The 27,964-nt window shown below is 36.6% G+C and overlaps 1 protein-coding gene across 2 annotated transcripts; it reads right to left on the bottom strand.

Moving 5' to 3' along the window:
* Positions 1-145: 145 nt before the first annotated feature.
* On the bottom strand, positions 146-27,129 carry LOC149959181 (tudor domain-containing protein 1-like). 2 transcript variants are annotated; one of them, XM_090165154.1, is made up of 2 exons: positions 27,046-27,129; positions 146-1,375 (listed from the first exon to the last, which is right to left on the bottom strand). In XM_090165154.1, exons 1-2 carry the CDS (start codon positions 27,046-27,048, stop codon positions 170-172), a joined length of 1,209 nt encoding a protein of 402 aa, XP_090021280.1. In that variant the 5' UTR covers positions 27,049-27,129; the 3' UTR covers positions 146-169. The 2 variants fall into 2 exon arrangements, 1 of the variants encoding a protein (XP_090021280.1); XR_016478379.1 differs by lacking the exon at positions 146-1,375 and adding an exon at positions 25,310-25,958 and having other exon boundaries at positions 27,046-27,120.
* Between the last annotated feature and the right edge of the window lie 835 nt (positions 27,130-27,964).

Here is a 27,964-nt window from a genome sequence, read left to right as displayed (position 1 = left end):
ACTTATCTCCTACGCAAAATTACAATAAAGTTATCTCTAAAATAGAAAGCTTTAATTATGGTGTTTAAAACTAAATACATTTTTATATAATATTTTAATTGGAAAATCATTTTATACAGAAAAAGATTAAAATTATGGGGAATAGAGTTTTCGCACAAGTTCGAGTAAATTACTTGACATAATAATGAACGTCAACTTCGTACACGCCGTCGTTAAACACGGTGAATTCAGTCAACAGTTCAGTGCCGGCCTCTAATTGCAAAAGTCCGGAACCCACACCCGCTTGCTTCAACTGACAGAGAATGGCTTGCCGAGGAACAGCAGCGAATTCCTGGAGCAGAATTTGACAATCTTCACGAGAAATCTCGCGGAAGCAGCCGGTGTCCACGTTGAAAACCGTGACGTGGTTTCCGGTAACGTGTTCAACGCGAGCGCGGAACCAAATTTCGTCTTCGGGGCTCCAAGCGGCGCAAAAGGTGTTTGGACACAGCTGCCCCGCGTCCAAGTCCATCGACTCCAACTCGCGACTGTAATAGTTTTCGAAAGAGAGTAAAGCGCTCTGGAAGGCGTTTGTCGGAATCTGGCAGTAAAAGTGAATTTGAGAAACCACCGTCGTAACGACCACTTTCAGTTTGGCGCCGACTTCCACCGCGCTCTTCTCGACGAACGGTTTGGACACATTCGCGATGGTTTTCCACCGGACTGACGAATCGGTCAATCCGAAGATGTCCGACAAACGAACGGTGTAGAGGGCATCACGACCGGAAGGACCGTCGACGATTTCGGAGAGGAACCGTTTGTAGAAGACGTCTTCCCGGAATTTATCGTCCAAACTCTCGATTCGCAATCCGCTCCGCCAATTAGATAGCGCCATTTTGATTCCTTGACGAGGAAGGAGCTGGAATTTGGGCGGCAAAGGTGCCACGTTCTCTCTGCGAACTAGCTGAGTCTTTCCGTAATCTACCAACTGGACTTTGACTTTTCGCTCGCAGATGGTCAACACTTCCGCTCTGTACCAAAAGCCGTTGGTAGTCAGGTATACTGCGCACGGGCTGCCACAAGCAATCTCGAGTTGTGGATTTTGGTTCTTTGGTCGCTGATAGTACTTGTTCAATTCGTTCGACAATTTAAACAATTGGGCTTGGTTGTAGAGCGGTTGAGCGTAAAACTCGAAGGGATTGACTACACAAGTGACCAGTATCTTGAACGACGAGTTCTCCAACAGGCGCATTGTTCGATATTTCCGGAACGTAGTGTCACTCTCGTTTGCTTCCGGTAAATGGCATCTGTGGGTTGCGTTGGTTGACGACTTCTCAACAGCCCCAGATTTCAAGAGAGAGTTGAAAAAATCCGCGTTCCTGATCTGATCAGTTTCCTGCGAATGGAACCAGTGATTAACCTCAAGCGTGCTTTTTCGACCTTATACAACAAGATTGTTTTAATATAACTCTTAAATATTTATATCTCTATTCTGGAAATACGAGTCTATTTTAATCCGCGTCGACTCGGCTTCATTTTCAGTCTATAGACGGATACTTCTAACGTAAGCGTTTTTTATTAACTTCTGTTACCACGACAGAATATTCCGAGGTCGAAGTTGAATGAGAGAAATAACTTTGGAGACGATTCACCATAAAATGTGAATAGACAAACTAGGGAAATTTTGGTGACGTTTTGGGGGTTGTAACAATTTATTGATCGGCTATTTGGAGAATGCGAAACTTTAGAGTCGAATTATAAGACGACTTTAAATTTTTGTGGCACGAATCCTTTGAATTGCGTAATGAATGTCATAAACTGATTTCATCCGCCAGATTGTTTAAAAAAACTTCTATTCAAAATTGCGCTTCTCTATTTCAAAACTATGATAAATAAAGTGCTTAATCATAAGAAAATAAGTTATTTTTAAAAAAAAAGTGTCTTTAGGCGCTTTCACTTCGCGTGGTTTAAGAAAAGAAATATCTATCGGGAATTTCCAGTGAAACGTCGGCACAAATACTCACAAGGAGTTTGAGTACGTGTTAAGACGATCTGAAGCTTAGCTCCTAATCCCCTTCTTGCTCAAAACGAGCTCCCTCCCATAAACAATCAAATCATTCTGGTATCTCATTTGCTCTCTAAAACTAACCTCTTCTAAGGATTTTAAAGCGAACGCGGCTAGAAATGATTCTCGTCTCTTTCGTGGGCCGTTGGAAAATTAGGCCCTGACGTCCGCGGATTGCCCCAATTGAGCCGCTATCACCAAAAAAATATAGATACCGTCTTGGTTTCCCTAATTTTAAGGATCATTGCTTTGTAGATCGACATTTCATTTTTAAGGTCTAAATTGCCCTTTCGGCACCCTTGCTTAAGATTGGTCAATTTCTTTAAAATGGCATACCTGACTTTTAGAGGAATTATCTCTCTTAAAATTTTGTAATTTAATAGCAAATTTCAATCTCACCATGATTCTGGATTACTGGATTCTGATTATCCGTTGTCCGTGTGGTCTTTGGTTTGTGGCGTCGGGGAGCAGTAGAACTCCGTGGCTCGAAGACACTTTGGCTGATATTTCCACAATCGTCGGGAAAAGGTGCCGTTTCTAATTGGGATCAATAAATTAATAATTTGCGATGAGTTCGAGGATGGTAACAGAGTGTGAATAGAAATGTTCTCAGGAGTCCAATTTTAAGGGCAGTAATAAGCACCAAGAAAACGACGATTTGAAATTATTGAGAAATTGTAACGTCCCAAATGATTAACAAACTATTCGCGGCAAACAAACCAAATCATTTTAACTTGGTCATTTAGGAAATAGAGTTTTAGCCTTCTTCCTCGTAATTTAAAAAGGCTTAAACAATTTTATAGTTTCAATAACACTAGCACCATTTGTTGGTTTCAAAAAAAATTGCACTGAATAAGGCAGATTGATCTTAAAAATAATATAGGACCAAAGAACCATCCTGACCAATTGCAATAATATAACAGCGCGTGTCAATAATATTGGAGTTGGCTCTACTTGTGGTATTTGAAAATACCTTAGCGTTATTGAAACTGGCGAATTGTTAAGTTTCAGAATGGCTTAAGCCAAAAAAAGCATTTTTAAAGTATTTATAAATTTTGAAATAAAAACAACAAGGACCTAAATATTAACCTTTTAATTTCGAAAGTATTGTACCACCATTAAAATTTAGCAAACGTCACCTTGTGACACCACAATTAACCAACCAACTTAAAGTAGAATTAAAATATAAATATTTTAAAACTAGTTTCGACTAGTAACTTACATGAAAACTGTTCTCTTCAATGACTTCTCTTTTAACGTTGGCTCCTCAAATAATATTTTAAAATAATACTTTCGTTCGAGAATTGTCCGAATATAATAAGATGGAATGCAGCGTTGTTCTGCCTGGGTCAGTCTCGCCTAGATTGGTTTTCAAAATTCTAACTCTTGGACTTTACCTCAGTCGCTTTGCTAGCTATGACTCACTTTTCGACTAAACCCTGATACAATTAGAAACCATATGAACTTGAGTTGTGATAAAGTCCAAAGATAAGACATATTTTTGTAATCTGGTATCACGGAGTATCACCAGGACCCCACAAGAGGGGGGGGGGGGTGCTGAAAATTATCGCCAAACTGATAACGTGTTTTAGAAACGCGATTTCCAGCGTTACTTGCCTGAATTTTTAGATTTTCATGATTTTGTGGAAATTTGGGAATTTCCAGAATCATTTCATTGATTATTTTTAAAAATTACTAAATTACAAAGAATTTTTGGGATAACTCGACTTTTCAAGTGTTTACTTTTGTATGCATTCCACGGATAATATTAATGATGCATTTAATTATTTTAATTATTTTTTAATAAAATCGAGTTTTTTAAATTATTTCTAAACAAATCAGGATTTCAATATTATTTATTGGGATAACCGTGTAATAACTTTGATTTTTGATTTTGAACACTTAATTTGATGATTTGAGGACCCAGCTTTCATCAATTCTTTGTAATGTTTTACAGCCACGGTCACTGGGTTTTATGATGCACTAAATCAGGATGTAATTTCTCAACGAAAGAATGAATCTAGTAAAATAGTTCCTGGGATGACGTCACTTCTTTCTTCTTAAATAGTTGCACCACTGTAGAGGGCGCGGCTGTGTTTTAATACGTGGTTATGGGAATTTCGCGTGAATAAAGAAGTTGAACAACGGATCCTAATACATTTTCTGAATCAGAAATTGGAGCGCTATGCTGTAGCGATCACACTCAACACATTTATGATTAGTGAAACTTGGCAATAAAGAGATACAAATACAAAAAATTAATTTATTTTATTTAATTATCGTTTATCATAAATATTAATAGCTATGCTTAAAAATGTATCTATAAGGAACCTAATATTGAACGTTATTCTTTTCCAAAGAATGAGATCTGTAAATGAGCCGGGAGTGTGGCGCCTATCATGTACATTTTAATATACTCAAATAGGAAGCAGCCTAGCCGCTGGGGTATTCCATACCAACCCTTTCGAGAAACTGCGAACGCAGAAATTTCGAGGAACTGCGAACGCAATGATTAACCTTTGCACGGATAATACGAACGCGTTCATAGGACAGACATACAGACACATAGACAGACAGACAGACCCGGTAATTGTATAACAAAAGCCCCTCTGAGAGGTAAAAACGCAAAATAATACGTTTAAATAGAAATAATGTTGAGCCACGTTTATTATTATACAGAGATTTCAAAGTATTCACTGTCAGACAAATGAATTCAAAAATAATTTTACTCAATACGTACAAGATTCGTGATACCATTACCCCACCTAATACCAGATATACATATAACTAGAAGTATTGTATTAGGAGAAAAATGTATAAAATGATCGGACAAACTATTTAGGTTCAGGTTATATAACTCTATCGATTTAAATATAAGGCAATGTAACTCATATAATTTATTTAAAAGAAAATAACCTCATGGTTAATAACCTTTGGTATAATTTATCTTTTCAATCTCTTGGACTTCTAAAATTAACCTTATTCTCGCTTCGAGATAATATCAAGAATGTATTGAAGTTACTAAGAATATATGAGCATAGCATTAACCCCTGGTACCATCCTCACAGCTTTTGTGGAGAAAGTTCGTCTGCATTTAAGGCGCATTCAAGGTTATACCATATAGCAAACTTGAATTGGAAAGCAGACGAATTTAAGCTACAAAGGCTGCGAGGATGGGAATCAGAATCCTGTAGTCCAATATTCTTAGTAACTTCAATACATTCTTGATAATATTATATGAACAAAATTTTGTATAAGTTTCCTAAATTGTTTGAAAAATAGGTATTTAAACCCCCAGCCACGCACGAGCAATTTTGCTTATGTTCGCAATTGGGGGTACTCTAACTCCCTTTAAATATTTTAAATTGTACACAAAAAGGTATCAATACATAAAAAAAGAGTATGTATGTAGTGTCCACGTAATCATTGTACAGGCAAGCTCTAAAGCGATCAGGGCCTTGGTATGATGACCAAACAGAAATGATGGCAACAAGCTAACAAAAATAATATATTTATGTTACAACTTTGATATTTCAAACAAAGTTTGGATCAACTTGTTTTTACATTGCAATTTATTTAAAAAAATATTTCCTTATTTTATTAGGAAAAGTTATCTTATTCCTCAAACTGCTGTTAATATTTTGGTGGCAGCCCAGTCATTTTTCCCCTCTGGAAATATTTCCCGCCTCAGACGAAATCCTTTCCAAATTTCCAGAAACGAAATAAACACAAGCGTGCTGGAAAGTTTTTTATTCATACAAAGTATATGAACATTTAAAACATTAAATAAGGTATTTAAAGCGTGACAACAGTGACTTCAAACTGTGAGACGTAGCTTTCTGAAAGTGAGACCGTGGTGACATCTTCGTGCATTTAGTAGAAGCGTTTTCCTTTCCTCCACCATCGAACGAGCGGGAGCCACAGATTGTGCAATCTCTCTTGGGCGTAGCAGGATCGGACGCAGCTCAGACTCGGGTACATTGAGGGCAAAGAGCCGCTGAGGTAATGGCAGAAGCACAACGCTCCAGAGACCATTTTCGAAACGCAAACAGTGACAACTACGGCCATTACAACAATTACTCGAAGCTCCATATCTAGAAAATAAAATTAAAGCATTATTAGTACGTTACGTAATTGTTCAATGTTGTCCTTGAATTCCAAATATAGTTATTGGATACAAAGAAAAAGATACCTTCACAGGGGTAACGCTAAATGCCTGAATTCTTACCAGATGGCGCCTAGAATCTGAAACGTAGAAATGTATATTATCAAAATTTATAAAATATATCTATTTTTAAATGGGAATTGTCACCAAAACCAAAATTTACGAGGTTTTTTTACAGAATGATAGAAAATATATTAGTGATTATGTCCCTGAAATTTTATAGATATTGGAAAAGTATTTAATAATTTACGCTTCTTTTTCCGCAACCTACATGAAACGGCTCCCAAATTTTCAGAAATCGTTGTTGAACCTACGTGCAGCGCCAAAAGAATGAAGCGGCAAAATTTGAGAAAGGGTGACGTGTAAGGCATTTTAAAAACACGATAAACTACAATCTACGAATATAACTCGGTTAAAAAGCCAAGGAGAATGTCGTAGCAGACGAGGTTAACGGTAATAGTTAGTGTAGGGAGCTGTTGGCTCGATCTCGTGGCATGCAGCATGGACTAATTAACACAGGGACACCCCGTTCCCATGTTATTCCTATAGGGAGCTCCGAAAGACTCTTTTTAAATGCTCTTCCTCTTTTTATCCCCCCCCCCCGGCAGAATTTTACCCGGGTCAAAACGTCACAAAAAGGAAACGGCTACCGCCATTTAGTAGTTTTAATATCACTTCTGAATTTTGAAAAAGTAGCAGACGGTTCTATCTCATGTTTTACAACGGTCTTTTTTTGCTGCAATAATATGTTTTATGATCGTTTTTAGATTATATTTTTATTGGGAAAAATGAAAAACTCTGTAAATCTTGTAAAAGTTATTAAAGATACAGCATATGAGTGGAGTTTTTTTAAACCATTCTCTAAACCCCAAATCATCATCATCATCTACAAAATAAAATCAATATTACAATAGCTAAATTTTGAAATTGATAGCGATAAAAAGGCTGTTTCTTAAGCCTTGGTAAACACTTACCAAAAACAAAATCGACATCCAATTCATTTTTTCCCTTTTTTAAGTGGAGAAATAAACATCGCTTCATACGTTTATGAAGAAAAAATCATTTTCTATTTAGTTCAAATTAAGAAGGACAATTCATGGATTAATCCATGGACAATTATAACTAATTTAAATCCGAAAAACGAAACTGTACGCACCACAACGTGGTAGCCACATGGACTAGCTTTATGTTCATCCCCCCTTTACTCATCCCCGTTTGACCCTAGTTTTCCGTTAGTTCTTAACTATACCGCCAGAGCGCACATTTAACAATCGCCCGAAGCAAATATTCGGGAACGGGGTGTCCCTGTGTTAATTAGTCCATGCATGCAGGGCTTGCCGCCACCCTCCAACGCATTGTAACCCGGCCACCTGAATTAATGGCTTCAAAAGTCGCTTGATGACTTAGGCCTAAGGTGGTGCCTTGGGTATTAGCCTAGCTGATTATTATTATTATTATTTATTTATTATTAGACGACAGTTCTGACTGAAAAACGATAAAACCGGGAAATTAATATTTCTTTAACGAGACGGCGCTGCAGGTAGGTTTAACCAAGCGGTTTGAGATTCTCGAGTCGGGGCGGATAAAACACGAAATTTGTTTGTTAATAACAAATCAAATACTGGAAATATTAACATGAAATTTTTTGTATAACCATTTTCGAACGTCCTCTATCCATTTAAATGGTTTTAAACCAATTTTAGGGTGGTGAAAATTCCCCTTAAAGTGTTGAATTTTAATTTTTTTCGGGTACGACCTTGACCCTCTCCGTCCGGATGGTCGAAAATGCCGTCAGACCGATTTCCAGGCGTTGGTATTATTCAGCAAAGGACTTCATTCAGGGGACTATAAATATAATTGTACCAGATTTTTTAAACGGGCAAAATTGCATATTGTAAAGTGTGTAAAAATTAATTTCTCGAGATGCAACCTACTAAAAATTTGTAATAGCAAATGAAATTTTGTACGCTAGATTCTTTGCTGGACCACTATTTAGCTGACGATAGTTTCAATAATCCAAAGAGTTTTTCAATTTAATATTTCAGTAATGAATCGAGGGATGACGCCATTACAGGCTCGGCTGGTTGGACTCGTTATTTGTTGATCAAGAACGAAGAAATGACGCGAGGATCTTCAGTGAGGGCTTCCAAATCGCATAAGGGGCCGATGTTTCCACCCCCCCCCATACTTTAGAGCGAAATTTCGTCGGCTTTTTAATCACGAAAGTTAAAGTTAGTGGCGATTATCGAGTGTTTCGAAAAAAGGCAGATGAGCTTCGCTACAAAGAATACTTGGCTGGGTATTAATTAAATTTAATACTAATTTATGACTTTTGGATAACCCCCAAGGTGATGATTTTTATTTGTAGGTTTATAATTTAACTGTGGAATGATATGACTATTCTTTTTTTTTATATTTTTCCATCTAGAAAGATAATAATGACTAAAACTTGCCTTTATGGCCCAAGCCCTTCCAAAGAAAACCGGAAAACTAAATGCGTCAATGGAGCACCTGGAGTTTTTTTTGTTAAATTTCCTTCTCCTAAAACTGAACCCGAGAGGTGTAAAAGATGGGTCTTAGCCTGCCGTAGAAAAGATCTTTCCTTTGAAAATATTAAAGGGACTCCAAAGTTCGGTGGCAAAATGTGTAAAGTCAGTAAAGTGCGAAATTTACGGTTGACTCTGCCCGCCTCTGCCAAGGTCGAGTGAGGGGTTGGGGGAATGAAAAGCATGCTCAATTTTCTTTTTCTTTTTTGCCACTGAACTTTGGAGCCCCTTTAACAAATGGAGCCACGTTTGTTCGAGGCACTTTCGTGGATTTCAAGGACCAACTCTTGATTACCCAGATCCCATTCCTCTTTTTGACGTATTAACTCCCACAATGTTAAAAACACCAACTTTGACCAATAGCTGAGTTTCTGTGGTAAATACTCCACTAAATCAAACGGGTAATGGAAAAACCTTAACATCAACCCAAGGGACAAATGAGACACCGAAGATTAGACCCGTGCCGTTTCGGCGCAAGGAACTATTCTCCGAACATGACATCAACTTGTTGACTACAAGATTAGAGGTAGAAAATTGTGTTTAGCCTACTTTAGTTTTAACTTATACTTAAATTGCTATTTGTTACATAAAAAAGGTACCATCTGCTAATACAAGTGCGAAAGTGGAAATTGCCAAATTAATTCCTCAGGTTAGTCTATGCAAGTATCCAAGAAAACCGCAATATTTTCAAGACATCAGAATGATTACAAAGCGATTGTGTGTAAATTCGATTTAGAACCAAAAATCGATTTTCAGATTAATATTTTTGGAAATAATTTTCCTCCTGAAAATATATGCCCAAATATTGATGTTAAAAATAACGACGATATTATTAACCTTCTAAGCAAGGTTGATCAATTTCAGCTGTGTTCAGGTAATACCGATAAAGATTGGGTAGACTCTTTCAGAATAAACCGTACTGATGATAACAGGAGATTCTGGAAAAAGGGTTTCTACAATGATGTACTAAAATCGATTCATAGTATTAGGTGTCTTCGTTTCCTTAAGGTGAAGAAAACCCAAAAACGTTGTTCAGAATGTACCATATACAGGGGAACCTTGCGAAAAATGAGGTTTAGAACTGCTGCCAAAAAAATTGAAGTTCAAAAGGTTGTCAAGCGCCCTACTAAGAAAGTGATGGAGATAAAGAAAACGAAAAGTCAAATACAGCAGATTCAGAGTCTGTGCAAAGCTAAAGTTCGAGAGGCTGGAGAAAATTCATTCACTTTTATAGTTTTGAAAAAGCAAATTAAAGCTATGGAGACATCTAAATACGGAATAAGGTGGGATCCGTTTTTTTTACATTGGTGTTGTTACATGAAAAACAAATCGAAAGCGGCATACAACATTTTAAGGAAATCTAAGATTTTATCGATGCCCACAACTAGAACATTGTATAACCATAGTCATACATTGGATAACGCTAGTCGGTTTAACAACGAGAAGTTTCTACAAATGCAGGGCCGGATAAACCAATAGTCCGAATAGGCCTGGGCCTAGGGCAACAAGCCTACAAGGGGCACCAAGAGGGTTCGAAAAAAATAAAAGTACAAAACTTTAATCATTTGCTTTTCACAAAATATTTTCCGGAGTAATTTTAGTAAATGCGTCCACCCCTATGAACCAAAAACGTTTGATTGCCACATTCTCTGACGGACTGCCGTCTAGCCCCTGACGACATACTAAATCTGGCAGCAAAATGAATTTTCCTTCCATTTCTCAATTATAAATTGAGGAAGCGCCTAGCTCGCTATTGAAAGGGGGGCACCAAAATTAACTTTGGCCTAGGGCCCCATGAAGTCTTAATCCGGCCCTGTACAAATGGTTGAAGAAACTAATCTTCATGAACTATAAGAACATAAAAAATATTTCGTTGTACTATTAGATGAACAAGATGTTAAACCCGATTTGGTTTGCCACAAGAACACTGGACAACTCACAGGATTTAAAGATATTTAGCCAGAACACAATAAATTAGATGACATAGAACGTGATTAGAAAGGTTCGTCAACTCCACCTCTCACTACGCACATTCTACAACTCACGCTTAGAGGTATCACAAATAGTCACAAAATTCCATTTGCCCATTTTCCAACGACAACTGCTTCGTCAAGCGCATTATATACAATAATCTGCGAAGCGATCAGAAGATTGGAAGCACATGGTTTCAAAATCCTTGCGATAGTGGGTGACAGAGCTTCAAAAAATCGGAAGTTCTTTCGTACATGTCACTTTGAGGGAGTAAATAAAAATGTGCGATATTTTACCCAAAATATGTATGCGATTGATGAGGATCGCCCTATCTTTTTTATATCCGATGCTCCACATTTTATGAAGACCATCAGAAATGCTATATTTTCTTTCACTAGAAAAATGCGGAAAAATGGAGAGAGCATTAATTGAAAAGTGAATTTCAGCTAGTACTACAAACTACTTCGGGATAAAGGAGAATACAAACACGTGCCAAAATGAACTTACTCACATGTTTTCCTCACTTCTCAGGCTAAAATAAAGGTAAGTAATAGTAATGGTGTGAATTCTACGGGAATGTAATTATAATTGTACCTCTGAATTCCCTATTAGGTATAATATGCAACCCAGGTTCTCAGCGAAACTGTAGCTACTGCACTAGAAACAGTGTCCAAAAATGACATGCCAAGATATAAGGACACCTGTGAATTTCTTAGAGTGTTTAACAAGTCTTATATTTAGTATATTTAGAGCTCACTTCTCCCTCCGCCTTAAAAACCCGCTGAATTGTATAGGATGCTTTTCAAGGCAGCCCAAAACGGTATTCGCGTCACGTCAACTTAACGTGTACACAATCGGGACGGATCCGCGAATCGAAACTTTAAAGTCACCCATTATTTTTGCGCATGATTATAACCCCTATAACACATGAAGTCGTTTTAGGTCGGGGTACGGTCGAAAAGTCGCTTTATAGTCGACGACCAAATGCCGACCTAAAAACGTCCGAACGTTTTTTGACACTAAAACCGTAAATCCTTTTTTGGGACTATTAAAATAGACCTTACATTTAATTATTACCCCTGTGGCACAAAGGGTCGATTTAAGGTCACGCTTCGCCAATTAATAGCTCAAAACTGTGAAACTTTGGCGATTTAATAAAACAAATTGTAATATTTTTAAAATAACATCCTTTCTGTATTATATTTTTTTCGAAAAAGATTATATATTCAATCTGAGAATATTTCCTTATTAAAAATATCTCAGCTCAAGTAGGTTACATTCGTATAGCTAGATATGTTAGACTAAGATATTATTAATGAAGATTTATTCGTCACTTTTACTAAGCCCCAAGAAATTCTAGAACTCTGTACTCTAGATTCAAGAGCTTTCCGATTGACGGAAATAAACTCATTGTTTCACTCCCTTTCATGGGACTTGACCAACTACATACATGTATATAGGTATTTACGGTTTGATTTGGTCATTTTCAGTCACTTAAAATATCAAAAAGTAAGTCGTTTCGACGTAATTATACAGTACATTCTAAGTCGGGATGACGTCGTTTCGGAGTCGGTTCTTAGGTCTATTAAAAGGCGGTAAAGAGTCGACGTTTTGTAGTCGGCCGACCCTTTTTCCCCTAGGACATTTGGACCCTAAATCCAAAGGTTGGCCGACCGTTGGCCGACTTTAGTGTTTAGTACCTTTTGCCGACGTCGGCCCGACTCTAATTTGCTACAGGGGATAATTAACCACTCGCCCGATTTTAATTTGGAGACCAGATTTGGATTCCTTGGATTTCGTAGCACTGCCCACGATATGCACATTTTCCTATTTAAATAGTTAACACCGTCAAACAATTTGAAACATCGAAAAACTGTTAAAAATATAAAGTCGCCCATTACTTGCTGGTGATTATAAAATCAACCACTCGCCCGATTTTAATTCCGAGACCAGATGTGGATTCCTTGCATTTCGGAGCTCTAGATTCGATAGCCACATTTTACTATTTAATTAGTTAACACCGTCAAAAAATGAAGTATTTAAAACATAGAAAATTACGAAGAAAGCGGGAGCCGCGTTCTCCGTTTCTTACTTTTTAAAGAGTCGACCCATCGGAGAGGCCGGTGTAATGGTTAAGGACGCGCACCTTGGAACGAACAGGTGACACATCGAAACTCACATCCGTTAAATTTTTTTCATTTTAATTTTACTTTCAGTTTGAACATTTTCTCTTCTTTTTATATCAAATAAATTATATTACTTAAATTCCTCGAATAATATTACTTGTATTCCTAGAATTCATTCTCTTGTCAGTTTCATTCATTTTAGGCTCCCAACGCCATCTCGTATAAAAAATAACTAAGATTTTTGGAATTGTTGTATTTTTCACTTAATATAACTAAGAATTTCGGAATTGCTGTATTTTTCACTTAATATAAATTGATTATTCATAATGGTGTTTAAATTTATTAGTATTTAAAATTTTAACTAAGAATTTTGTAATTGCTATATTTTTCACTTATAATTATTTATAATAGTATTTAATTTCAGTATTTTTTAAAAAAATATTGTTAAAAATATTAAATTACACTCTTTAAATCTGAGCAAACCAGCACCTACACACGGGTACACGATTCATATTACAAAAATTTATTTTTGTTTCCTTGTTTTTTGAAAAACTGGCTCAGTTATCGAAAAACTTTTATTGATACAAACATTTCATTTTTAATATTTTTAAAAAAATTACAAGAGTGACTCAACCAAATTTTCTAAACCACCACTTCTCATAAATGGGCATATATTATAACAAAAACAGTTCTTCGAACTGAAAAAACAGTTTAGAGGTGCGGCCTTAAAGGGACATATATTATTTTTTATTGTTGATTAATTTGTCAAATTAATTGAAATAGTATTAAAAAATACTCCTGTGAACAACAGAATGACGTCATTCTGCTTTCAAATCACAGTCCACTGCTCCTCCAATTTTTAACACAAAATCTTTGGTCAAAATTTGCCCACAAAGGTATCCATATTTATATTTATTTTCTTCACTACTCATTTAACATTAAAATTTTAAAATTGATTATTATTAGTTAATTAGTTATTTATTGCCGTAATCTGCAACAAAAAATAAACTAATAATATTAAATTTTAAAATTTTAATGTTAAATGAGTAGTGAAGAAAATAAATATAAATATGGATACCTTTGTGGGCAAAATTTGACCAAAGATTTTGTGTTAAAAATTGGAGGAGGAGTGGACTGTGATTTGAAAGCAGAATGACGTCATTCTGTTGTTCAGAGGAGTATTTTTTAATACTATTTCAATTAATTTGACAAATTAATCAACAATAAAAAATAATATATATCCCCAGTGGCGGACTGGCCATAGAGTGAACCTGCCCGATGGCAGGTGGGCCCCACGGACCGTTCATGTAGTGGGCCCCTCAAACATGATAGCGTTATAGTTGTTAAAGCTGGGGCCCTTTGTCTTCTGGCAGCCCAAAATATTAGACCCAGTCCGCCACTGTATGTCCCTTTAAGGCCGCACCTCTAACGAGCTCTAAACTGTTTTTTTTTTCAGTTCGAAGAGCTGTTTTTGTTATAATATTTTAACAGATGATCAAAGATTAGGGGTATTTTGATCTGAAATATAAACGGTTTTCTCTGTTAGTGGTAGGAAGTTGACTTCATCAACTATTTGAATAACGGGGAAAGCGAAGTTTTGACCAGACCAGGTGATTATTCTAAATCCGAAAGAACATCTTGCTATCTCGTGAAACGATTGAGGGACTAAAAATGACTGGTATGTGTGCGATGATTTAATAGTATTATAAGTGATTCATTTTTTAATTTAAATACTCAGCTCTATCAAGGTCGACAATTGTGAAGTTTTTAATAAACAAAGGAGCCTCGTACATACGTATTAACGCAGCATCTGAATCAGGACGTTTTAGAGCAAGAGTTTGGACGCCATCGGGCTGCGGGTGGGAGAAATAATAATCCCTCCGTTTGGCAATACCAATGCAACATAGATAAACTGAAATCATTGAAAGGATTGTCCTAGAAGCAATTGGCGGAAACACAAAAATTGATTTGCAATAAAATTTTAATTGGTTTAGGAACTTTATGACATGTATCTTTTTGATTTTTACATATACTGTAAAAATAAATCAGCGTCTGGATCGCCGTTCAAAAAACTAAATTCCGAGTTGTTCGTCGAAGTTGTTTGAATAGATAATTTTGGCATTTTTTTAGTAGGTGAATTTTCCTTCCCTGGAATCGTCTTCAATTTTGAATTTGCTTTCTCTGGTTTACTATTCTCTTTTAGAGCTTTTCTCAATGCTAATTTTCTCCTTATTGAAATTCTTCTTTCACATCTTTCACAAGAACTTTTCCTCTTGTATTTAGGAAAATGTCAACTACTTTGCTAAACCAATTATTGTTCTTATCTTCTCCATTAGTAAGATTTTTCCCACTTGTTTCTCAGTTGAGGATCTTCTAATATTCCTTTTTTTACCAACTCCTTGATTTTAGCATTTCGTAGTTTCAAAACATTGTATGTGTAAAAGGTATCACAATACGCTTTAATTTCTTTAAATAGATTATAACATTCATTGGTTGGAAACATTAATTTCCCTCTGTCAAGAGAGACTGTCCATGTTTCATAACCTTCAATTACACTTCCCGTTGAACTATCACAAATTTTGTCTTTCAACAAAGCTTTTATTAGCGTTGTGGGGCATTTTTTTGTACTTTGCCTTCTTAAAACAAACCCGCTGACGTAGTGTAACGTGGCGAGGAGTTCCTTTAGTGAGTTGTTTTCATATTTATCAGTTGAAGGTAAATCTAGTTCACTCCTAAGTTTGTCTTCTTTATCTTTCTTCTTTGTACTTTTCAACACAGCTTCATCAACTCCGATTCTTAGCACCACCACTAGCTTACCAAAAAAATCTTGCAAAAAAATGCTGATGCAAAATTTTTTGGAACGGCATGGCCGGCTTTCAAATGAGGTCATTTTTTCAAAACTGGTTTTCAATTTATCATTAAGTAATTTGTCGAGGCATATTTTATGCGTTTGTACAAAGTAGTCCTCTCGCGATTTGCTAGATATTAGGTCCTTGCAAATCCCTAAAGGCTATTTGGAACCAGGGGCGGCGATACAGGGTACGCAGGGTACGCAACTGCGTGGGGACGCAAAAGGTTTGGGGGTGCATTTTTTCGAGGACTATAAAGTGAGTAAGTTTTATAGTTGGCGCCAAAAGTAGGTAAAGACTGGTTTAAAATTTATGTATTTCAGTCTTTAAACACGAGTAGTTTATTTAAATGCGTTACGAGTTTTACGCTACTTCATTTTAACTTACTCTTCGAAGAATGAGTTCATAACGCAGGCTACACGCCGGAGACTTTTTAGATAATCGAGTCGCGTTACGAGATTTACTCTACTTTACTTTAAGTTTTACTTATTAGAATTAGCTCATAAAGCAGCATACACGATGGACACGTTTTTAGTCTACGTTACATTTCTACGTTGGAGAGCTTAATAAGGAGACGGGTTGTTTAAATTTAAAAGTAACATGTAATATGATATTCGCAGTGGCGGCGCCAGGATATTACTATGGGTAGGCTACTTAATTCTTTAATTTGCCCCCCCCCCCCTTACATACACTAACTAAACAAAACTGTGACAAAACCGGTTTATTTTTAATAATTTACAAAAGAAATGTACATGCCTGTTTAAATGTACTCGGAAGTAATTTTTTTAGTCGATGAGCATAACAATGCACATATGGGCAACATCCTTCAACAGAATTCTCCATTTTCACTTACAATTGTTGCAAAAACACTTGCCAGTTGCCACGCTTTATTTTATCTTTTTTTTTTTTAGAAGCTCGTTATGAGCGATTGTAACGGGTGGGTTAATTCAGTCCGCTCGTCCATTTGATTAATCAGGTGCGAGATATGCGTTACGGCCACGCCAACGGGGGGATACTTGGGGATAGGGTTGGGACACCCGTGGCGGAAGTATGACAATCACCCGTTGAGGGATTAGTGGTCGTCCTCACACGGCCATCCGCAAACTCTGCCTCCCGGACGCCTGGGATTACAGGAGTGAGCCACTACTCCCGGCTCTTATTTTATCTTTATTTAGGAAATTGTGACTCGGAGAGTCGGAAAACCGCGTAATTTATCATCTGTCTAACAATGCAACACTTTTTGAAGTAGCTAGTTTAGCAACTAGAACGAATCAAGGCTGCGTTCGAAAAAATATTTGAAATCACTGTTCAGTGTTCGCAACTTAAAAACAGCAGGCTTTTAATTCGGATTTTGATATTTCTAGTTTCATTTTAGGGGGCTGTTCGGCGCCCCTTCATCTAGATTTGGGGCCCCTACAAGCGAAATAAAGCAGGCTGTAGCCTGTGTAGCCTACCCCTGGCGCCGCCACTGGATATTCGATGTAGTTTTATCTAAGTACCATCACGTACCCTACATCATTTTTGTTGAACAATGAAAAATGCTAGGAACCAGAACCGGAAACGACAAAGCGCAAATTTAAGAATCGGAACCGAGATAGTCCGAAAACATGGAACTGTTGCATCCCTAATATCTATATATCGCCGTTTTTGCCCTTTCGGAAATCGGCCTTTCTTTATTTGTTAGGAGTGGTAATGGCGCCAGTTGAACCACAATATTAGCGAAATATGCTGCTGTAGTAGAAGTGGGGTCTAAGGATTAAAATGACGGTGCCAGAAACAAAAAAGAAACATTTCACAAAACGGATTCTATTTCCGCTAACCATGCCCGATTCCGGGACTTCGCGTAGTTCCGCAAGTTCGGAAGATTCTAAGGCTATTTTTAAGAAAGGTACTTTTGGTTTTTGTTTATTTTTTAAGGTGCATTATTTGTCAAGGATGGTTTTTGATTATTTTTAAGGTGTATTATTTGTCAAGGATTACAGAAATCCAAAAAGTTTTAACCGCTATTTATTATTTAGAAAGATATGATAAATATAAAATTGTTACTTGCCAGCAATTTTTACCTCTTAAAATACGACATATTTTGAGATTTTCTCGGGAAATTCGAGATTTTTGTACGTGTTGGATAAGGTAGGACTGATGACGAATTACATTTAACGGCGAGATATTACTAAATTTTTAAAAAGTGTCCAAAGCGAAAATGTTTTTTTTTTTTACGGCGAATTCAATTCGCTAGATACTAGGTACGATGTCACCGGAAACGATGTCCGTAGGTGGGGTTAATATATGCATCCAAGAGGAGGGAAAACACCTTCGCGTGGGATCGATTCATCTCTCAGTCGCTCTTCCTTGTTTAATTCGCACCACAAGAGACTATACTAGGTACTGTCCTCTAGGTCGCGTTATAGATGGCACAGCTTGATTAGCAAGAATGGGGCACTCGAGCGTAGTGAGTGCGCGGCGCCGTGAGGCGCCAATACTTCGATGACGAGTCCAGTTTTACTTTTAATTTACACGTACAAAAATGTCGCATTTTCCGTGGTAATAATTGATGGCAAGTAACAATTTTACATTTATTTTTCTAAATAATAAATTGCGGCTAAAACGTTTTGCATTATTGTAATCCTTTTGTTTTTAATGTGAAACATTATTTTTCGGGAATTAATACTTAAGGAGATATATTTAAAGGGGTTTATATATGCATCCATGATGATTATAAGAACGGGGCTGGGGGGGGGGGGGTACCGGTCCGGCCCAACAGCGCTCGAGCGAATCGCGTGCTTGTCGCCGTCAGGCGCCAATGTATAGTCTTTGGGAAATTTTAATTAATAATGCTTTGAGGGGAATAATTTTTCCACCATTGGAATCTCCTTAAAAAGTACTTTAAGGGGGGTCGAGAAAGGGGGACAAAGGGAGTGGCGGGGCTATTGTTCCAATTTACCTAACTAAATCTAGAAATTTCTTTACTTCTAAATAAATTAACTGATATTTCACTTCTTTTAAGTTACTGAACTGTTTCAGAAAAACACTCAGATCTAAATGATCATAGCCATGCGGCCTGGAAATGGTATCTATGGTTTCATTTAAGGCTATTTCACAAGCTCTTGAACCTATTTAAATAACATATCACGTAAATATTAGTTTTTCGATTAATCTAAATAAGAGAAATGGTTAGTGTACCTTTGGTTTTGTCGTTTTCCATGGCGAGAGAGCCTTAGCAAGTTAGCCCATAGCCCGAAACAGATCCAGCAGACGACGTGATGGCTACTTTTCTCTTGCCGGAAGTGCCGTTCACACCGAGACTCCGAGAGATTAGCGGCCAAAAATATCTATCTTTCCGTTCCTGGGCTTTATATTCTTTGGTGAAGCTTTCACTTGTTTCGCCTAATTACTGGTTATGTCTTCAATTCCTGTTAAACACTGGCATCGCCATTGTTTGATTTTTAGTGTTAGATGGCAACACTTTCGCTACTAATAAAGCTCGCGCAACTGAGGTTTTCATATTGGCGAGAGAAACGTATTTCCTCAAATATAGTCTGCTTAATATTTTGGGTCCAATATCGGGTGAAGAGTTACTTCCACTACGTCATAACACAGTCTGTTCCGTCGTCTTCTGGTTGAGCACAAAAAAGGCAAATCTATGACGTGGAGGAAGTAATGTTACCCCTCGGATACGGGCTTCCCTCAAAAGAAAACATTATTTACAGGGTGTTACGGATAAGAGTACCGAAACTTTCTATATGCATTCTATGGGTCTCTATGAGTAAAAAATGTCTAATAAACATGGGTCCTAAAGTGCTTCGTTTCAGAGATATGGGCTCCCAAAAAACTACCCCAAAAACCGGACACAGCCTTAAATCTGGTAAACAATACTCTTACTTGAACCAAATTGTTTTCATTAAACTATCAATGGTTTTTATCCGTGAGGCGAGAAACTTTAATAACAAGTGGCAAAAGTTCATTAATGTACTTTTAGAAGTAAAATGAGTTTGAAGACAAAATAAAAACATTTTGTCGTTACGAACGATTTTAATTATCAAAATTAAGATAGAATGTCATAAGATTTCTAAAAGAATGCTTTTAAGTTTGTCTAATTCGTTCTGTGGTTAATATGGCCCGTCCGAGAACGCTTATTGGGTTAGAAGTTCAAAGATTCAATCGTTCGTCTATTTGGTAAAACCAGTCGAAATATTATTTGTACCTCTCTCCAGTTTACATGAAAATCACAAAAAAAAACAATGTTTAAACTTTGTGTCGATCTGACACCAGTCTTTTAGGAATCTACTGCTGGTTGAATCTTTGAGCTTCTAACCAATTTTTCTTGAGCCCGTCCGTGCAATAAGCGTTCCTAGACCAATGTGTCATATTAGCTACAAAACGAATTAGACAATTATAAAACCATTTCTTTAGAATTTTTATAACATTTGTATCTTTAAATTTAATAAATTAAAATGGCTTTGTCTTCAAACTCATTTTACTTCTAAAAGGACATTAATGAACTTTTGCCACTTGTTATTAAAGTTTCTCGCCTCACGGATAAAAAACAATTGATAGTTTAATGAAAACAATTTGGTTCAAGGAAGAATATTGTTTTACAGATTTAAGGCTGTGTCTGGTTTTTTGGGGTAGTTTTTTGGGAGCCCATATCTCTGAAACGAAGCACTTTAGGACCAATGTTTATTCGAGATTTTTTACTCATAGAGACCCATAGAATGCATATAGAAAGTTTCGGTACTCTTATCCGTAACACCCTGTATATATATAATTAAACACTTTATCATTATTATAAACATCATGTCTTGTGTCTTATGTTGTGTTTTAGGTAATTGAATAATATTATACAAGTTGGCTCTCCGAAGATTTTAGAACTCCCAAGTTAATCTTAAAAACAACCCAAATTAAATTAAACAAGTAAATTATGTATATTTTTCCATAAAGTTAAATTACAATTGTAGAGTTAAGTATTCCCAGAAAGCCCAAGCTATTAAAATATATAAACTCCGATAACATCAAAATTAAACTTGATGCCTTAAAATTAAATTCCCAGTTTGACTATACTTAAAGAAAACACCCATTGTATTCTATCTCATACAACGTCGAGAGATCCACCGTCCGGCGCCAGTGAAAGAAAAGAAACGAGAGAAAATCACCTGAAGGTCAAATTACACTACATATGATTCAGATCCGAGCCTTCCAAAAGAGCACCTGAACCCCAGTAACAGTTAAAAACTTTACCTTTTCCAGCGTCCCACCTAGAATTTAGGGTTTTTCCCACGAAAACTAAGCTATCCTCAGGTCGACCCAAAGAATATCGAGAGGAGAGACTAGCTAATTTAAAGAGAAGCCCATTATAGAGTCGTTGGTGCGGACAATATTCCCATCCAATGAACCTGTACCTTAGACTCGACCGCTTGTCGTAATTACAACCCCTAGTAATGACGCACCTAAGTAAACTGATCGACTTTAACCCCCCCCCCCCCCCCCATAAAGAAAGAAGAACAAAACCAGAACGCACGGCGAAAAGGGAGGGTAATTGGATTTCAGACATTAAAAACAGGATAGAGAGTAGAGTACGCAGACGGCTCCACAGTCGGAATGAAACGTAAGCTCAGCTAGAATGCCCCAAAGTAAACCCAAGTTCGGACCTCGAAATAAAACTCGCAATGAAGATAAATAGAAAAACATAGTAACCCCAAAAGATGCAATTAGCACGCCGCGCCGCTTAATAGCCAGGTATCTGTAATTAACGCGATACGAACTCGTATGTCATCCGGTAAAGATAAATCGTCCACAAAGAGCCATCCAGCCAGACAACGCGTAGATTAACCGGAATCCCGTAGAACCGAAAAGTCTAAAAATAATCCGGAAAGGCGTAAACCGGAACCCCGTAGACCCGGATAGCCATAACTCTAGGGACGTTTAAAGCGAGCCTCGCCTTCGGGATATCGTAAAGAAGAATCCCCGATAAAATCCACCGACTACGAACTTTAAGTTGAACATTTCCATATTCCCTGCTCAACCGAGTTAAAAATCGAGCACAGCCTAAAAATTGAGTCTCTCCCCCTTTTAAAAAACCGTTGTTAAAGAAAGTCAAATCTTTTAAACCCCATTTTTGTTGACATATTTTCCGTTTCTCCTCCCCCGTTTTGAATGTTTGAGCATGCGCCCTTAAATCTCACCTCTTGTAATAAAACAAGTAAGAAAACCGCTCGAAGAAAACTCCTTCCCGAGTTCCCGTCATTTTTGTCGTATTCACCCCAGCTCTTAACCACGCTAGTCCGTAAATTATCGCCCCCGAAATTAAAAATTCTTAAATATAAAAATTTTAATATGTCCCCGACTACAAAGGGAGCCGACCCAGATTTGTGTGAGTATTAAATATAAAAAAGTGTAAATTATATTGTCAATAAAATTTGTTCCGTTCATCAATTAAACCACTGTTAAAGTTACTGTCGCAGTGCACGAAACCCATCTCCTTTCTCCCTTTCTTATTGCCTAGCAATTCCGCTTCCTCGGAATGGCGAACGTAATAGTAACTCTTCACTAGATATGGGGAAACCAAATTTCCAAGCACTACTTTTATTTTAGTTGCATATTAATTAGTCCATGCATATGGTATGAATATATTCTAAGTTTCTGACTCTAATAACTGAACTATTTGGTGCAGTAGATACCGTGAATGATAAATATAATTGTTTACAGACTTATTTATTTTCAACGATGAGCTCGCTACGACGTAATTCTTATCTCTTTTTTTATTAATATTAATGAGAGTCAATATTAATTTCAATATTAATTAAACCACAATATTTTTGAAAATAGCGTGCTTCTAAAAATAACTATGAATATTTCTTTCAATAAATTAAGCCTCAGTTAGTTACATGCATTTGGTTTTTGATGATCAGATATTTGTAGTTTCGAGTATAATGCTATTATGAAATTTGCTGGAATTCGACTTTCAATTGTACTAATCATCTTAACTCGTCGATTTCTTGATGGAAGTAAAATTTTTTAAAATGCTTTCTTTAGTATTAACATATATTAAATTGTACTTTTTCCGTTTTAATAGGTTTTTTAATTATTAAAACGATAATACTAGACTTGCACATAAAAAACGTGATTTTGTAAATATTTAAATTTTTGAAATCAATTTTTGTAATTTAGTAGCAAGTAAGATATTATTGCATTTTGATTGATTGTCACTAAAACACATTTAATAACTAAAATAAAACAAATAAGTAACGAAATTACTAGATTTATGGTAAAGTATTAGCGATCCAATTTCTATTATCAAATATTTTCGCCAAGAAGACGAACATTTAAAATAATTTAGAAAATTTAAAGTGGAGCCCTAAATGAAATGTGCAAATAACTAATGAACCAAAAGCGATAGAACAAGAATTAAGATTTAAAGTCAACTTGATTATTTCGGAAATATAATTGTATATTTCTAAGCCAAATTTTATTAAAGTTACAGTCAATTGTTAAATTTAGAAAAGCTTAAAAAGAAAAGCGGCAAATTCATAAACTGGAAATTTTTACAATGCAAACCAATTTTAGCAAACTTCACCTTGTAACTGAGACCAACTAAAACGAGAATTTAAACAGAATTATTTTTGTGTATCACCTTAAATGCGTGTTAATTTTCGGAATCTAAAAATAATAAACTTTAAACGTTTAAGTCTGCCAAAAATATGGTTTTCTCTCCTCCAGACCCGAGTGTTTCAGAGGCCCTGCCCCCTCCCCAATCTCAAGTGTCTCTTCCGATGGCGTCACTATGGTCGGTCTCACCCTCTCGGCCATTGTTACTAGACTTTAAATGTATTTCGATGAGATTGTCGCCCCTAGCTTCTGAGACTGACACCCAGTACTGTTTCATCTTGGGACGCTACTGGCCCCTGTGCGTCACTGGATATTTCATCATAGCTCTCTGTCTGCTTTACTTCCGCAGTTGGATCCTTTGCGCGATGCCGCGGAATAGTTTCGGTATCACAGATTGAAGAAAGAATGACTAGATTAAACCTTTTACGTCGATAATAATTTTCAAATTCAGTAGCTCCACCCAGCGCCTGAGGGCGAAGTAATGAACGGATATTTCGCGGCAGTGGTGTAACCAGGGGTGCATAGGTGCTCTTAATACCTCAATGTTTTAAAGAAGATTTTTCAATGAAGCGTTGCGGAAAATAGTGGAATTTGCAACGGCAAAAATCATTTACTAAAAATAGTGTTAAGTTGAATCCCAACGATTTCACAAAGTGGACTGAAGACTTGAATAAGGGAGGATTATTGATTCTGAAACCAAAAGCCTTCACTTCTCGTGGAGATTAATTACGAAGCTAAAAAACTATTCAGGATAGCAAACTGTGAAGATAAAGCAGAATTTTTTTACGTAATGCATCAAATAACGAAACCCAAATAAAAATTTATTTGGATTGTGGGTTTTCAGTGGTGAACCAGTGACCATTTCATGACGCAAAATTTGTAAAGTGACAATGATCCGATTAAGAAAATAATTCACCGAAAAACTTAAAACCGAAATTCAGAAACTGTAGAAGAATTTACTGAATGAAGCTTCCTCGCGTTTAAAGATTAAAGCAATAAAAGCTACCAGAAATGCCACCAAGATCCGAAAGTTTAGAAACCCTTGTATACTAAAAATGTGAAAGTTCCTAAAATTACTTATCCTCGTTTTTATTTGTATTTATTGTAGATGGAATATCGTTTTGAGCGTCAAAATTTAATTAAATTTTTTTTAATAAATAAAACCTTATTAAATATAAAATTACCATTTTATTCTGAAAATACAGGGTTTATGGATTTAAATCTAGTGGAGATCAATGACAAAAGAAAAGAAGCCATAATTATAGATTGCCTATCCTGTGCAATATTCAAGTTTTTAGTTTTAAAACACAGTTTATAATCACAACTGGATGAAACATATTTGGATAAAGTTAAAAAATATATTTCGAAAAAAATAAGTATCAAATGCCATTCAACTTATCTCCTACGCAAAATTAAAATAAAGTTATCTCTGAAATAGTAAACTTTAATTATGATGTTAAAAACTAAATACATTTTTATATATTATTTTAATTGGAAAAACATTTTATACAGAAAAAGATAAAAATTATGGGGAATAGAGTTTTCGCACAAGTTCGAGTAAATTACTTGACATAATAATGAACGTCAACTTCGTACACGCCGTCGTTAAAAGCGGTGAATTCAGTCAACAGTTCAGTGCCGACCTCTAATTGCAAGGGGCTGGAACTCACACCCGCGTGCTTCAACTGACAGAGAATGGCTTGCCGAGGAACGGCGGCGAATTCCTGGAGCAGAATTTGACAATCTTCACGAGAAATCTCGTGGAAGCAGCCGGTGTCCACGTTAAAAACCGTGATGTGGTTTCCGGTAACGTGTACAAGGCGAGCGCGGAACCAAATTTCATCTTTGGGGCTCCAAGCGGCGCAAAAGGTGTTTGGACACAGCTGCCCCGCGTCCAAGTCCATCGACCCCAACTCGCGACTGTAATAGTTTTCGAAAGAGAGTAAAGCGTTTGGACACATTCGCGATGGTTTTCCACCAGACTGACGAATCGGTCATTCCGAAGATGTCCGACAAACGAACGGTGTAGAGGGAATTACGGCCGGAAGGACAGTCGACGATTTCGGAGAGGAACCGTTTGTAGAAGACGTCTTCCTGGAATTTATCGTCCAAACTCTCGATTCGCAATCCGTTTCGCAAAGTGGATAGCGCCATTTTGATTCCTTGACGAGGAAGGAGCTGGAATTTGGGCGGCAAAGGTGCCACGTTCTCTCTGCGAACTAGCTGAGTCTTTCCGTAATCTACCAACTTGACTTTGACTTTTCGCTCGAAGATGGTCAACACTTCCGCTCTGTACCAGAAGCCGTTGGTGTTCAGGTATACGGTGCACGGGCTGCCACAATCAATCTCGAGTTGTGGATTTTGGTTCTTTGGACGCTGGTAGTACTTGTTCAATTCGTTCGACAATTTAAACAATTGGGCTTGGTTGTAGAGCGGTTGAGCGTAAAACTCGAAGGGATTGACTACATAAGTGACCAGTATCTTGAACGACGAGTTCGTCATCAGGCGCATTGTTCGATATTTCCGGAACGTAGTGTCACTCTCGTTTGCTTCCGGTAAATGGCATCTGTGGGTTGCGTTGGTTGCGTATTTCTCAACAGCCCCAGATTTCAAGAGGGAGTTGAAAAAATCCGCGTTTCTGATCTGATCAGTTTCCTGCGAATGGAACCAGTTATTATCCTCAAGCGTGCTTTTTCGACCTTATACAACAAGATTGTTTTAATAAAACTCTTAAATATTTATTTCTCTATTCTGGAAATAAGAGCCTATTTTAATCTGCGTCGACTCTGCTTCATTTCAGTCTAGATAAATACTTCTAACGTAAGCGTATATTATAAACTTCTGTTACCACGACAGAATATTCTGAGGCCGAAGTGGAATGAGATAAATAATTTTGGTAATGATTCACAATAAAATGTGAACAGACAAACTAGGGAAATTTTGGTGACGTTTTGGGGGTTGTAACAATTTATTGATCGGCTATTTTCAGAATGCGAAACTTTAGAGTCGAATTATAAGACGACTTTAAATTTTTGTGGCACCACTCCTTTGAATTGCGTAATGAATATCATAAACTGATTTCATCCGCCAGAAATTTATGGTACAGATCTACGATTGTTTAAAAAATCTTGTATTCAAAATTGCGCTTCTCTATTTCAAAACTGTGATAATTAAAGTGCTTAATCATAAGAAAATTAGTAAACTTTTTTAAAAAAAGTTGACTTTTGGCGCTTTCACTTCGCGTGGTTTAAGAAAATAAATATCTATCGTGAATTTCCAGTGAAACGTCGGCACAAATACTCACAAGGAGATTGAGTACGTGTTAAGACGATCTGAAGCTTAGCTCTTAATCCCCTTCTTGCTCAAAACGAGCTCCTTCCCATAAACAATCAAATCATTCTGGTATCTCATTTGCTCTCTAACTAACCTCTTCTAAGGATTTTAAAGCGAACGCGGCTAGAAATTATTCTCGTCTCTTTCGTGGGCCGTTGGAAAATTCGGCCCTGACGTCCGCGGATTGCCCCAATTGAGCCACCATCACTAAAAATATATAGATACCGTCTTGGTTTCCCTAATTTTAAGGATCATTGCTTTGTAGATCGACATTTCATTTTTAAAGTCTAAATTGATCTTTCGGCACCCTTGTTTAAGATTGGTCAACCTCTTTAAAATGGCATACGTGACTTTTAGAGGAATTATCTCACTTAAAATTTTGTATTTTAATAGCAAATTTCAATCTCACCATGCTTCTGGATTACTGGATTCTGATTCTCCGTTGTCCGTGTGGTCTTTGGTTTGTGGCGTCGGGGAGCAGTAGAACTCTGTGGCTCGAGGACACTTTGGCTGATATTTCCACAATCGTCGGGAAAAGGTGCCGTTTCTAATTGGGATTAATAAATTCATAATTTGCGATGAGTTCGAGGAGGGTAACAGAATGTGAATAAAAATGTTCTCAGGAGTCCAATTAAAAGGGCAATAATAAGCAGCAAGAAGACGAACATTTGAAATTATTGAGAAATTGGAACGTCCCAAATGAAATGTCCAAATAATTAACAAACTATTCGCGGCGAAGAAACCAAATCATTTTAATTTGGTCATTTAGGAAATAGAGTTTTAGCCTTCTTCCTCATAATTTAAAAAGGCTTAAGCAATTTTATAGTTTCAATAACACTAGCACCATTTGTCGGTTTCAAACAAATTGCACTGAATAAGGCAGATCGATCTTAAAAAATAATATAGGACCCAAGTACCATCCTGACCAATTGCTATAAAATAAAAGCACGTGTGAATAATATTGGAGTTGGCTCTACTTGTGGTTTTTGAAAATACCTTATTATTGAAACTGGTGAATTGTTAAGTTTCAGAATGGCTTAAGCCAAAGAAAAGCATTTTTAAAGTATTTATAAATTTTTAAATAAAAACAACAAGGACCTAAAAATTAACCTTTTAATTTCGAAACCATTGTACCACTACTAAAATTTAGCAAACTTCACCTTGTGACAACACAATTAACCATTTTAAAGTAGAATTAAACGATAACTATTTTAAAACTAGTTTCGACTAGAAACTTACATGAAAACTGTTCTCTTCAGTGACTTCTTTTTTAACGTTGGATCCTCAAATAATATTTTAAAATAATACTTTCATTGGAGAATTGTCCG

The sequence above is a fragment of the Leiobunum rupestre genome, chromosome 2, assembly GCF_980474605.1.
Source record: "Leiobunum rupestre chromosome 2, qqLeiRupe1.1.hap1, whole genome shotgun sequence".
Classification (NCBI taxonomy): Eukaryota; Metazoa; Arthropoda; class Arachnida; order Opiliones; family Sclerosomatidae; genus Leiobunum; species Leiobunum rupestre.
The sequence above is the reverse complement of the archived record's forward strand: the minus strand, read 5'-3'. Positions and strand labels throughout refer to the sequence as shown.